Source organism: Lactuca sativa, chromosome 3, assembly GCF_002870075.4.
Source record: "Lactuca sativa cultivar Salinas chromosome 3, Lsat_Salinas_v11, whole genome shotgun sequence".
Taxonomy (NCBI): Eukaryota; Viridiplantae; Streptophyta; class Magnoliopsida; order Asterales; family Asteraceae; genus Lactuca; species Lactuca sativa.
The window spans coordinates 286,210,697-286,225,756 of NC_056625.2; the positions used below are offsets into that span (position 1 = coordinate 286,210,697).

At 37.0% G+C, this 15,060-nt stretch overlaps 1 protein-coding gene across 1 annotated transcript; it reads left to right on the forward strand.

The window, feature by feature from the left end:
* The first annotated feature begins 12,075 nt into the window (after window positions 1–12,075).
* On the forward strand, window positions 12,076–13,121 carry LOC128132951 (uncharacterized). The gene is made up of 3 exons (XM_052769969.1): window positions 12,076–12,201; window positions 12,256–12,555; window positions 12,891–13,121. Exons 1-3 carry the CDS (start codon window positions 12,076–12,078, stop codon window positions 13,119–13,121), a joined length of 657 nt encoding a protein of 218 aa, XP_052625929.1.
* The last annotated feature ends 1,939 nt before the right edge of the window (window positions 13,122–15,060 follow it).

Sequence of the window (15,060 nt, forward strand, 5' to 3'; positions counted from 1 at the left end):
ATCTGGGAAGCAATCACAGTTGGTCCGTTTGCTCACTCAAGCACTTGAAAGATTGTCAAAACTCAAAAGGAGTACAATCAGCGCGTGAATGATGTGAAAGACATTCCTCAAGACGAGAAAGAGAAGTTTCAGTGCAACATTAAAGCCTTAAGAAAGATTAGGTTTGCTTTACAATCGAACGCGTTTTGATTGGTGAGTTCATGTGATACAACAAAAGAGATATGGGATATGTTAAAGGAATTGTATTCTACTAATGACGATCTGGAACATTCGATTCAAACCTTGCTGCTTTTTGAATTTGGTGATTTCAAACAGAAGCCCGAAGAGAAACTCATTCAGGCCTTTGATCGGTTTAATCATCTCCTCAGTCAGATGATAAAGCATGGGATCGAAAGGAAGGTTATTGAGTAGAAGGTTACCTTCATGAACGGTCTTAGACCCGAATGGATGGCAGTTGTGTCCACAGTGAAGGCACATGAACAATTCAAATCCTACTCTCTGGTGAAGCTGGTGGGAATTCTGAAGTCCCATGAAAGTGCGGTTTCAAAGGAAATAAATGTGGTTTCCAGCATAGGTTCATTAGCTCTTATCTCCAAAGGAAAGAGTGTTGTTGAAGAAGAAGAAGAAGAAGAACTAGATCTTGCTGACTATGATCTAATTGGTGAAAAGTATGCCCTGATAGTTTCCAATCCAAGAAAGTTTATCAAAAGGAAGTTACCCGCCAACAAGAACCGAAACTGGCAGGGAAGTTATTGTTCTGAAAAAGTGAAGGAGGAACCAAAGATAGGTTCAGAGTCTGTAGAATCTAAGAAGGAAACAAAGATTGGTGGTGATTCTGGTTTTGACTATCATTATTGTGGAGGCAAGAACCACTTTGCCAAAGACTGTATGCTGAAGAAGAAGTCTGAAAGAGTTGATGAAAACAATGAGGAAGAGAACCTCCTGAGACGATTGGAGGAGATCAAGAAAAAGAAATCAACAGCTAAAAATAAGAACATGAATAGTTTGATTGTACAGGATACATGTGATAATGATGAATTTGGTGGAGTATAGGTGTGTTCCACAGATTCAGAGGACGAAGAAGTAAGAAAGCCCACTCATGGCAAGGCTCTGCTGGTGAAAGAAGAAAAGGTTTGAGGGAAGATGTTTGCTGGTGATGGAAGGTGTATCACAGATGCGATGATACACAACAGATGGTGGGATGGATGACGAGAAGGAGCGAGAGGACAGATGTTTCGCTGCGAAACCTATCAGTGCACAGATCAACGAGTGTGATGAGTTGATCAAGAAGGTACAAAATATTCTAACTTCTCTGAAAATTCCTATTACTGACTATGGAAAGGAACTGAATGGCTTAAAATCTAAATTTACCAGTTTAAGTAGTAGTGTTACCCAAACTCGTGTCACAAACTCTAACCTAACTGCTCAAATTAGAAGGATATCGTCGAAGAGTGAGGAGATGAGAATCTGGATTGAGCAGAAGGAGAACGAATTAATTAGGTCTAGGGATGAGTCAATCTATTTGCAACAAGACAATCTTAAGCTTTTAAAACAACAAAATGTTTTTTGTTTGATTTCGAAAAGACTATATTTTAATATCACTTAGTTACATCTCGATTGTGAAATAGGAAAGTGATGGGTTTTGGACATTAGAACATCCTATGTGCTCATGCAAACCCTAATGCTTGGATCTAGGTTTCTCTATTGTACATGCAATTCATCCAAGACTTTAAACCCTAGATCTAGCATACAATTAATCATATTATCTTATGAATGGGGTCTTAGATCTTACCTTGATTTTGATGTAGTAATAACAATCTCAAATCCTCTTTGTAATGACTTTAGAAAGCTTAGAGTCACAAATGTCACTCCTCTAATGGTTCACAAACACCAAGACCAAGAGGATGAAGAATAAGGAGAGAGGAGGCTGCCCAAAATGTGTGGAAACCCTAAGGAAGAAGTCCACCACCTTTTTTAGTCTCAAGGGTCCTTTTTATAGTGAGGCTATTAGGGTTATCTAACAAGGATACCCTAATTTGGATGCTTAGGCCCTAAGCAACCCATGGACTCCCTCCTTAGAGGCCTAGGACGATTTCTAATGGGTTTCCCTATAGAATTCGTCCACCCCTCTAATATGGAGTCCAATAGCCAATTAATCAACTATCACACAATTGACAGTTCTAGTCCCTTAAGTTTAATTAATGTCTTTTAGCCACAAACTTTATTATTATTAATTCTTGACGAATATTAATTAAACAATATGATTTCTCCTTTAATATATTATTCTCATAATATATTAATAAATCATAATTAATCCTTTCTCTCCATAATTCATCCTATCAATTTGCTTTGGTGAAGGCAACCCAAAAGGACCATGCACCATCGGGTCAAGTACATACCAAAATGGTTATGGACTGAGACACAAATCCAACAGTCTCGCACTTAGATAAGTCTGATAACTATTCTACATATGACTTCAGATCCTGATCTGCAATTGTACCTTTCCAAATCCGTTGCCAAGCGCTTAGATGCCATCACTAAATCATCGAGGGGCCCAAAGATATCGCTTTTATCATACTTTGGATAAAAGGAACATATAAACTTTGATTGAAGGCTTGCTTGCACTCACTTACCAAATCACACACAACAATGTGTTTTATAACACCCAGTTATTGTTGTGTTTACTTATTATCAATGTGCAACCGACTCGCAAGATACAACTCGCACATCTCGGTTTCAAGAATATAAGATGTTATCGTCTCACCAATCACTCGTGATAAAATCCATGAAGTGATCCAAGTGAGTGTGGGTTTAATCCAATGCTCAAATCATATTCATAAGCACTCATGAACATTGAAGCAAACATTTGCTTATGTCTAATACACTTTAGACAATCCACACACCAATTCACGACAATCTTCATTCATACCTACTTCCAACATATGAACGACTATGGCCCGTTCGAATAATTTGACTGTTCTGAATCAATTAAATTATTCAGGAAGTCAAAACATGCAAAGTGAAACACAAGAATAATACTAATCACATATGGCCTCAAACCTTTGAGTATAAATAAAACACCTTTTATTTATCACCATATCGATTACTCATTATTTGTTGTTTCGGGTAATCAACTTCTAACTTGAATTATAACTATACTTGTCCCATGCTCTCAGCATGCACACAATGTTTACGTACGGTCCTTACTTTGTGAAATAGGTCAAATGAACACATTTCCAATCACACTCATTTCACAACTCCCAATCGCTAACATAACTTTAAGAATATCAAATTCTTGCTACTTATAGAATATGCTAGATTCTAACATTTCATGCAATGATCCTTTCGTATTGTCATAGCACAAAAATCACAATGACTATTGTCAATGAAATTACAAAGTTCTCTATTTGAGATTGTTACAATACAATTCCACAAACATGATGTCTCTCACTCAAAGTACATTCCTTTGAACATCCTTTTGCATAAAATTTTCTAATCTAGACATAGACTCTCACTATCCAACTCCCAATATGGAAACATTTCCATATTTGCCATATGACAACTTATTCTTAATAGAATATTATCTATTCATAATAATGTCGATATGGTCCATCCAATATCATACTTCCAACTACTCACGAGCGACCAATCCTCAGCGAGCTTTGGATCGTCCTTTGATAGTTGTTTAATTATCTTAGTCAAAACCGATTCTTGTCCTTTTTCCCTCTAACTGCGCTAGACATTTGGAAAATTTTAGAATGGTTAAATATTATAGCATTTGCAATCAATCCTATACCCGAAGCGTATGGGACACGATGTATAATGTCTTACATAAAGATACGATACTTTATCAATCTTCTGCCATAATATTTAATGTGTCACGTTCTCACAATTCGAACTATGAAGAGGGATGCCATGATCATAATCGAAATTTAAGAACGCACTATGTATCCTTGAATAAATTTATTAACATTCCACAACCTAAGCCTTTAGATTTGAAATGAAGCATAATATTCTCTCCCTTAATTATAGCAAAACAACTTTTCAATGCTTACGACTTTGCAAGGTATAACTCTTGTTTTCTATAATTAATATTGCTAACTTGCAATATTTACCTTAATAATCATACAAGCACAACATTTATGCTCCCACTATCATGATGATTATTGTCATATAAGCATAACTCTTATGCTCCCACTAGCTTTGACATGTATTCAGAAACAGCTTCACTTCCAGAAAACAATTCCTATTGAATTTCTTAAGTTCATATTTCTAATGCTTTGATAATCCTTTATCTAAGCTTCTCAAACTTATACACCTTTGCCTTAGATAGTTTAGATGTGTGTCTAAACAATTCAGACTAATTGCCAAATCTCACAATTCGAATCATGGAAGGGGATACCATAACCATAATCAAATTTGAGAATCCAATTTTCACAATCACTATCTTCTTAAAATCTCTCTTAGTGAAAGCATTTCCTCACAGTCATTTTCATGAAGGTGGAAATCTTATGACACTCAGATTTTAATGGTGTATGTGTTCCTACCCTTGTGAATTTGTCAAAACCAAAGTTTACGACAAATTCAAACTCATATGGACCTCACCTTCTCAATCTTGATTTCTTGCCTTATGGTAACACGGCTGCCCACCATGTCTTCCAAGTAGTTAAGCACCTCACCCATTCTTATCAATGTACTTTTCATTGATCAAGGTGCTTGCCTTTTATGCGTTCAAATGAGAACTCATAGAACTTGCATGCATAACTAACTCAATCGGAACGAAATAGAAACAAGATAGTGTCAAAACGATAGGTTGTAAACCTCAAGTCGTGTGCTAGTGATGATCGATAGGGTTTATTCTTGAGTAGTTCTCGAAAATTTTCAAGACCATTAAGACTCCCACTGACTCCTTGACATATAAGATTCTCTTGTCAATAAACATTTCTTGACAAACAAATATTCAAGAGTTAGTGTAGCTTTTATCATGACGAAACAATTCACAAATTGGTCCTCGTTGGTTTTGTCTAATCCAAGACATCACAACTTACCAATTTCAAATCTGCAAGAATAAGAAAACCTTTTTTCCAAATTCTACGTTTGATAAATGTTATAAACCTTCTTAAGACTTGTCACTCAATGTCACAATCTTAACTCTAAGACTTGTTTTGGAACGAAGTATGATTGACTTCTTGATTTAACCATTTCTTCAATTCTTGATTCCTTTTCATAGACATACAATTGTACTAAGACTCACTTAGAGGATCAATTGAGATATGGTTCTTAATCATAATGACTTATCATAAAACATAATAAAAGGTACTCTCCCTTCTTCTTAGAATAGAGAAACTTTTATCTTTATGCCTACTTGATTCTTCTTATTCGTTCTGGTAGTGATTGAAACTCTTTCAATCAATTCAGAATTATACTCAATCTTATAAGTATAACCATATTCACTAAACCTTTAGTAAATCATGATGAATATCTTTGTTACCCTTGTGGTGGACTTGATCAACACACAACTTTGTGTATTCAATCTCCTATCCCTTCACTTGACACTTTGTCAATGAATTAGTCTAATTTCCAAACATGAAATTTGTCATTCATCATGCAATCAAGTTGCATGATTCCAAGTTTCTATCCAATTGAAACTTGGGCGATGAGAAACTCTCCCTGTTTGGTAAATTCTCAAAATTTCCACAAATAACATAATTAAGAATCAAATCCATTATTGCATTCAAACATCATTTTTTTCATACACGCCATTGCAAGAATAAATAAATAGTATAAAATCAAAATTTATTTTATTGCGGAAAAATTAGTCCTTACAATGCAATTCATTCAAAAACTATGCTAATACATATTTCTTAGTAATCTTATTCTAACTCCAAGTAGTAGCTCAAGAATCTAATCTTCAAGTAATGCGATCGATATCCATTTCTTCACGATTAGATTTCGCTCACTTCTTCCCTTAAGCTTCCTCTCTTTTCTTCGATCCTACAAAACAACAAAATGTAATCTTATCACATCATGTATTAAGAATCTAGAATAGGAACTTAAAAGAGTTAGTTAATGGATTTTACCTAAAGCAGAGCCATACGTTTTGACTCTCCCATCTCTTAGATCTCTTAGGTAAATAGGGTAGCTTCGTCTCCAATGCCCCTTCTCTTGGCAATAAAAGCAAATTGACTCTTTTGGAACAGCACACGGAACTACTTCTGACTTTGCCTTTCTCTTATGATCAAACTTTTCGATTATGAAATGCCTTTCGTTGCCATTGCCTATATCCATAGAGGTCTGGAAGGCAGATCCACCAATCAACTTTGCTTTCCCAGTGCGCCAAATCATTGTCGATTCAGCAGCAGTAAGCATATAGGTGAGATTAATGAGGGTTACATCGTGGCTTATCATGTAGTACTCTCTTACGAACTCACTATATGAGTAAGGAAGTGACTGAAGAACCCAATCAATAGCCAGCTCCTCACAGACAACAGATCCCAACATTCTTAACCTAAAAATGTGTGACTTCATCTCTAGGACGTGTGCACATACTGACTTTCCTTCTACATGTTTTCTGGCCAAAAGGGCTTGAGTGAGTTTGAATTTTTCAATCTTATGAACTCGTGGGTTAGGGAGAATAATAGGAGGAGGTGGAGGAAGTGAAGCATGATCTCGTGTTCCTCGATCGAATCGTAGAATGTCATCTTCATGTGAAAAGCATGTTCCACGGGATTTGGGAAGACCATAGTTGTCATACTTTGACATCTACAAAAGGGGAGAAAAATTAAATTCAAGTTAGTTGATTGATTGAGTCCTTAATAAATCAACCAAATGAGATATTAAGGCTAGGACCCAACACAATACTCTACAACCTAGAAAAGGGTTGCCGTAATCTAGTTGCAGAATATTTGAAGGTAAGTGAATGACGATTCACTAATTTCCACCATGAAAAACGAAAAATAAATTTAAGTTTTAAATCTGTTGAAAATTCGTAGATCTTTTGAGATACATTGAACTTTTCAATGGCATGTTTAAATCTCAACATGCCGCTCTAGTTTGTGACTGGGATACCGAGGATCACAAAGCAGGTGTGAATAACCATGCAAACTTACATGGTGCCCCCACATGTTACAGTCACCTATTCGATGCGCCGGTTAACCACACACGCTGCACCGAACTATGAAAAACATTGAGTCACCCTTTGCTACCTTTTCTTAGAACGATTTAGTGTGCCGGTTAACCACACACGCTCCACTAACGTCTTCGCAAGGGCACAAAGTTTAATTTCATGGGATTGCATCAATTCACTTTTGCCTAAAGTAACTAAGATTGGGAATTTTATGAAAGCATTTAGTTACTTTTGTACTTCATTATACTTATAATGGAGGATTTCTGTCTTATCCTACCTATTCGTCTAACGACCCTCCACTAGTCAAGAGTGCGGTGGGTAAGAGTGGATACCCAATCAATCGCCATTTTATAGGCAATTTCCTTAAACACCCCTTATAGACCAGCTTCGTGAATGAGGCCTACTAACCGTAAGACTGACTTTTACTCATACATATATATAATATTAGACTCTTAATGTTATATATAGTATAGGGTGTATTTTACACTTTTAAAATATTAGGTGGTCAAATTTAATAATTATACACTTTAATTAATTAATAAAACCATAAGGGTGTGATATGAACTTTTCAAAACAATACTAGGATTTTTAGAATTTAACTTTTCTAAATTAAACTTTTAATCAACTTTTAAATTCCAAAACTTGAGGCCAAGTTTTGAAACACTTCAAAACATTAGGGTTTAGAATTTAAATATTTCAGTATCAAACTTTTTAATCAAAAATTTAAATTCCAAGACTTGAGGGCAAGTTTGAAACTTTTCAAAACACAAAGGATCAAATAGCAAATAATTTAAATTAAACTATTAAGTTAATGATTATCTAAATTTGACCTAAAATCAATTTCTTGCCAGATAAGTTCCCCAATTAATACAAATAATCAAAATTTAATCGTATAAGGAAGTTATTATCTAATCAATTGGTAATTATCTTTTGTTTAATCAAGGATATACTCAAAAATATGTTTAAAATCAGATTTTAATGACCCAAAACAGTTAAGGCAAGTATCCATGAGTAAAACAGCAAGAAATCCCGAAACTGCCTCCTTTTGACGCTCGAACACGTCGAGTTCCTCTATGGACTCGCCGAGTTGGAGCCAACTCGCCGACTCCATATTGGAACTCGCCGAATTCAGCAGTCAGGGAGCCAAAAAATCGATTTTGCAACAAGATTGAATATGCTAGGCATCAATAAAATAGAAACCAATCAAGGCTCTGATACCACTGATGGGTTTTGGCCATTACAACATCCTATGTGCTCATGCAAACCCTAATGCTTGGATCTAGGTTTCTCTATTATACATGCAATTCATCCAAGACATTAAACCCTAGATCTATCATATAATTAATCATATTAACTTATGAATGGGGTCTTAGATCTTACCTTGATTGTTATGTAGCAATAACAATCTCAAATCCTCCTTGTAATGAATTTAGAAAGCTTAGAGTCACAAGTGTCACTCCTCTAATGGTTCACAAACACCAAGACCAAGAGGATGAAGGATAAGGAGAGAGGAGGCTGCCCAAAATGTGTGGAAACCCTAAGGAACAAGTCCACCACCTTTTTGAGTCTCAAGGGTCCTTTTTATAGTGAGGCTATTAGGGTTATCTAACAAGGAAACCCTAATTTGGATGCTTAGACCCTAAGCAACCCATGGACTCCCTCCTTAGAGGCCTAGGACGATTTCTAATGGGTTTCCCCATAGAATTCGTCCACCCCTCTAATATGGAGTACATCAGCCCAATATTCAACTATCACACAATTGAAAGTTCTAGTCCCATAAGTTTAATTCATGTCTTTTAGCCATAAACTTAATTCTTGTTAATTCTTGACTAATATTAATTAAACAATATGGTTTTTCCTTTAATATATTATTCTCATAATATATTAATAAATCATAATTAATCCTTTCTCTCCATAATTCATCCTATCATGTTGCTTTGGTGAAGGCAACCCAAAAGGACCATGCACCATCGGGTCAAGTACATACCAAAATGGTTATGGACTTAGACACTAATACAACATAAAGAAGATGCATCACATGATTTTACCCTTCCTTGAGTTGAAGGAGGATGAAGTCAATGTCGAAGCTTACAACTATGAAAATGTTGTATCTTCCGATGAAATATCTCTTGCCTACAAAATTGGTCTTGACAAAATAGAGTCCTACATAAAGTCAGAAGACCATAAGGACATGCTCAAAAATCCGTTAGATGAAAATGATAAATTGAAACTGAGAACCAAAACTTTACTGAAGTTTGACTCGTTGAATGCGAAATTTAGTTCATAAAGTAAAATTAAAGTTGAAAATGCATCTGAACTTAATGAGGATGATGACATGATTGAAATCTCTGTAGAGGATGTGGTGGATTGTTCTGATTTTGTCAAGAGCGAACCCGATACAAGTAAAAATCTTATTTTTGAAAACTCTATTGAGTTTCCTCGCTCATCGATAGACAAGACCAAAGTCCTCAAGGCAAAAGTTGTTGAATATCAAAAGGTTCAAACAACTCCAAATCAAGTTTACTCAGTTCAAGGAGTCACACCTCAACAACCTGCAGAACTGACAACATTGGTAGAAGAACATAATGCTAATGGATGTGAGGAGTTTTTCTGGTCAGCACCGATAGATAACGCTGATGAAACAGAAGGTCTATCTTAGAAAACCTCATGGAGAGTGAAGAGTAGGCACCAAGCGGCACCAAAACATCTTCAGGCGAACTAGTGATAGCATCCAGTGAGACATGTTCGTCAAAGAGCGAAAGCCATGATCAAGTACTAAAGAAAAAGGACAATATTCATAAAAGTCCAAAACAGGTGGAAGAACGAAAACACCAACGTAAACTAAGATACAAGAAGAATCTCTCTGAAAGAAAACAGTTTTGGCGATCCCCGAATCCTCATTACATTAGGTATGAAAAGACAAATAAGTAACGAGGAGAACCAAGAGCCAACAGAAAGGAGAGTTTCGGGCATCAGAATGTAAGCAACCAAAATGGAAACTTCGGTCCTCATGGCAATAGCAACCGAAAGGAAGGTTTCGGTCCTCAACATGTAAGCAACCGAAAGGAAGGTTTTGGTCCACAACATGTACACAACCGAAAGGAAGGTTTTGGTCCTGAACTTGTAAGCAACCTAAAGGATGGGTTCAGTCCCAAATCCAATTATCAGAAGAACCGAAGGGAATAAATTCTTCATACTCAATCAAGGAAGAGCAATAATCAACGATCTAATCTTGCTTCTAAACCTCATTCTTCTCATTCTTATTCTAATTCTCACTCGTCTAAAGATTCAAAAGGGAAAGGAAAGCTCTTTCTAGAAGACGATAGATGCCCAAAAGAGACCCAAAAGTATGCAGACATCAACACCACAAATCCTCCGTCTAAATCAAATGAGTCTAGGTCAAACAAAATCAAAGTTTTTACAATAAAAAGAAAAGATGAAACAACTGTAATAAAAAGAACTTTTCTGGTTGATGTTTCTCTTACTATTCCATCTCCTGTAAAAGGCTCACAAAGACCCAATAAACTTTAGGTTCCTAAATCTACTTATTTTGTAGGTTATTCGTGACGAGCAGTTTGACGAAGAATGGTACATTGATAATGGCTGCTCGCGTCACATGACAGGAAGAAGGGAAGAACTGAGGGAGTTTCGGTCTCTCAAGGATGGTGGAACGGTGAAGTATGGCAATAATTCATTTGGAACTATCAAAGGCTATGGAATGATTACAAATGGCGACTTCTCAATCAGAAAGGTTGCATACGTTGAAGGATTGTAGCACAACCTCATCAGTGTCTCACAGCTGGTGGTTGGCACCGGATTGAAGGTCTCCTTTGATGACGAAGGCTCAGAGATTGTTGAAAAGAAGTGAAATCATATTTTGCTGAAGTCGAAGCAAAAGGGAGAAATGTACCCTTTAAATTTCAATCCAATTAGAGGGAAACCATTTGTTTGCTTGCTAACGAAGGCACACTCAGACATAAGCTGGCTATGGCATCGAAGGCTCTCTCATCTAAATTTCAAATATATTAACAAGCTGGTACTTGTAGATCACGTTCGAGGCCTTCCAATTCTCAAATTTGACAAAGAACATCTATGTGCAGCTTGTGAAATGGGAAAGCAAAGTCGAAAAAGCCATCCTTCTATTATTAACACAAAGGTGATAGAACCATTAGAGCTGTTACATATCGATCTATGTGGTCCTTCCTCTATAGAAAGCATTGGTGGAAACAAGTACATACTTGTCATCGTAGACGACTTCTCTCGCTTGACATGGGTATTTTTCTTGAATCAAAAATCAGAAACAACTCCCAAGCTCAAACTCTTCACAAAGCAAGTAGAGTTTCAACTACGAAAAGTGGTTTGTAACGTAAGAACCGACAACGGCTTAGAATTCTTGAACAAGGATCTTGAAGATTTTCTAGTTGAGAAGGGAATGACTCACAATTTTTCCTGCTCCATATACTCCACATCAGAATGGAATCGTCGAAAGGCGAAATCGTTCTCTGTGCGAAGCAGCTCGAACTATGCTGAGCTTCGCTTCCTTGCCTTTATATTTCTGGGTTGATGCTATTGTTGCTGCTTGTTACACTCGGAATAGATCGTATCTAAACAAGCGCTTCTTAATCACTCCCTATGAGATCTTGAACAACCGCAAGCCTAATGTGAAGTTCTTTCACGTGTTCGGTTCAAGATGCTTCATTTTCAACTCAAATGAGAATCGAAACAAGTTTGATGCTAAGGCCGATGAAGGGATATTTCTGGGCTACTCCTTGAACTCTAAGGCGTATAGAGTTCTGAATAAACGCTCAAAGAAGATTGAAGAAACATATTATGCCACTTTCGATGACAGTTATGTCAAGAAGTTGAAAACAACTGAAGGTGCAGTGCATGAAATCTTTCCAAAGTCTAGTCAAGTTACTGTGCTGATTTGAAATCTTTCCGAGCAATATATGCTACTCTTCAATCAACCAGAAAAAGCTATTGATTCTAAATCCAAGGCTGAAGATAACCGAGTTGACAGTTTGAAGCAAATTATTGATGATGTTCCACAGAAGATGGCAGTTGAACAACCAAAGGCAACTAAAAGGCTAGACTCAAGCGAACCATCTGGTGATTGTCCTTCTATCTAGGGGGAGGGTTCGTCTCCACCAAATAATCAGGTTTCATCATTTCAAGGGCAGAATCCATCATCACAATCATCAAGTTCAACCGAAAGTCAAAATGAAGGGGAGGGTTCTGATCTAGAAATTGAACTCGTGTCATCATTCGAGGGGGAGAATACAAATGCTAATGATGATGATACACAATCATTATTTGAAGAAGAAATCAATGCAGAACTAGATCCCACTTGTGATACAAATTACCCTCCTCTCATTAAATGGACCAAATATCATCTTCAAAGTCAAATCATTGAGGAATCGTTTGTAAAGGTATTAACTCGATCACAGTTGAAAGCGAAGCAAGTTGCATTATTCAATCAAGTATAATTTTGCATGTTCAACTCTTTCGCCTCCAAAGTTGAACCGGAGATGATGAATTCAACTCTCTTGATCATTCTGATTGGGTTCAAGCCATGCAAGAAGAGCTGAACCAGTTTGAAAGAAACAAAGTATGGTGTCTAATTCCAACTCCAAAAGATGCTTCGGTTGTCGGTCTCAAATGGGTATTCAGAAATAAGATGGACAAGGAAGGGAATGTGATTCACAACAAGGTCCGGTTGATGGTGAAAGGATACTGTTAAGAGAAAGGTACAAATTATCAACAGACCTTCGGTCCAGTTGCAAGATTAGAATCAGTTCGAATCTTTCTTGCTGATGATGTACACAAGAATTTTGAAGTCTATCAAATGGACGTGAAGTGGGCCTTTCTCAACGGGGAACTTGAAGAAACTATGTACGTAGAGCAATTGCCTGGCTTCATGAACGAGAAGCATCTAGATCACTGCTATATTTTGGACAAAGCAGTATCTGGTCTGAAGCAGGCTCCCAGAGCATAGTATGAAAGCCTCACTCGATTCTTAAAAATGTCCAAATTTAAACAAGGTTCAGTTGACCCAACCTTCTTTCGTAAGAGAGAGGTTAACCACCTTATAATAGTCCAAATTTATGTTGATAACATCATCTTCGGCTCCACGAATCCCAGCCTAACAGTTGAATTCAGGAAGTTGATGGAAACTAAATTTGAGATGAGCTCAATGGGTCCAATTAACTTTTTCCTTGGCTTAAATATTAGACAGGGACCCGAAGGCATTTTTATCAATCAGGAGGCATACACAAAGACATTACTTTCCAAGTTTGGGATGTTATTCGATTCAATGGTGAATGTTCCTATGGCGTTTGGAACCAAGCTGACACCATCATTACACAAACCGACTCCTGACATGACGCTTTATCGTCAGATGATTGGATCACTGATGTATCTTACAGCCAGCAGGCCGGACATTATGTTCTCAGTCTGATATTATGCTCGATTTCAAGCCAACCCATGAGAACCTCACACGCTGGCAGTGAAGAACATCGTTCGCTATCTAAACCGAACCTCCTCTCTCGGTCTATGGTATCTAGCCAACTCATGATTTTTTGTCCAAGCAATCTCAGATGCTGGCCTAGGGGTTGTGGATTGGATCGCAAAAGCACTACTTGAGGATGCCAACTTCTTGATGGCAAATTAGATAGCTGGAAATCAAAGGCACACACCTGTGTTTCGCTCTCCACAGCTGAAGCTGAATATATTGTTGCCGCCTCATGCACATCTCAAGTCATTTGGATACAAAGTCATCTTAGAGACTATGGGCTAAACATGAAGAAAATCCCACTATATTGTGACTCAGAAAGTGAAATTAGGATTTGTCATAACCCAGTGCAACACTCAAAGACAAAGCACATCGCACTGCGATATCACTTCATCAAAGATCTTGTGAAAGACAGTAACGTAGAAATTCATTTCGTCAGAACCACTGATCCATTAGCAGACATCTTTACTAAGGCCTTACATGAAGCAAGTTTCAATAAGATCCTTCAAGGCCTGGGAATGATGGAAGCTGAATCAGTACCGAAATCTCCTTTGCTTCATTAAAGGTTAGAAGCGAAATAGAGCGAACGCTTGGTCTATTTCAGGTTCGTTTTGTTGGATAAGGTGTCTAAGTCCATAACTTATTTGGTATATACTTGACCCGACCTGGCATGGTCCATTTGGGTTGCACTTCACCCGAACTATTTATGGATAATTTTATGAGAGTTATACACATATGTTTATTAATATATTATAAGTTATAATATATTAATACGAAGTTATGTTATTTAATTAGTCTTAGTCTTAGATTAATTATGCATTAATTTAGAGATTAAAAGGAAGACTAATTAGATTATGGGCTATTGGTTTTATATGGTGTGGGCTAACACTCATTTGTTAATGGGCTAGGCTTATATGGAAGTCCATGGATGATCCATGGAGCTTTTAACCCATGGATCCTTGGAAAAGGAAAGGTCATGGGTTATTAGGGTTTCACCCTAACCATGTACACTATATAAGCATGCTTATGTTGCATGAAATAGCCACTAGTGTGTGTGCTTGTGTGTGGCCGAAAATTTCAAGTGTGTGTACACTCTCTAAAGGTTTCCAAGTGTTTGTGGTGATTTGTGATTTCCATTTGAGGCATTCACACTATTGGTGCTTGGCTCTCAAACTCCAAGGAATCAATCTCATCAAAAGGTATGTAATCTCATCTAACTCTTTTATGTTTAAAAGTTCCCCATGCCATGTTAGATAAGTTATGAACCTTGGAAAAATTATTATTTTGCATGTATTAGACAAACATAGATCCAAGGTTTATTAGGGTTGCATGCACACTTAGGAAGTGTTAGATTGCTCAAAACCCAATAGTGGTACACGGGAACCGAAATGAACCGAACGCTCGGTCTATTTCAGGTTCAGTC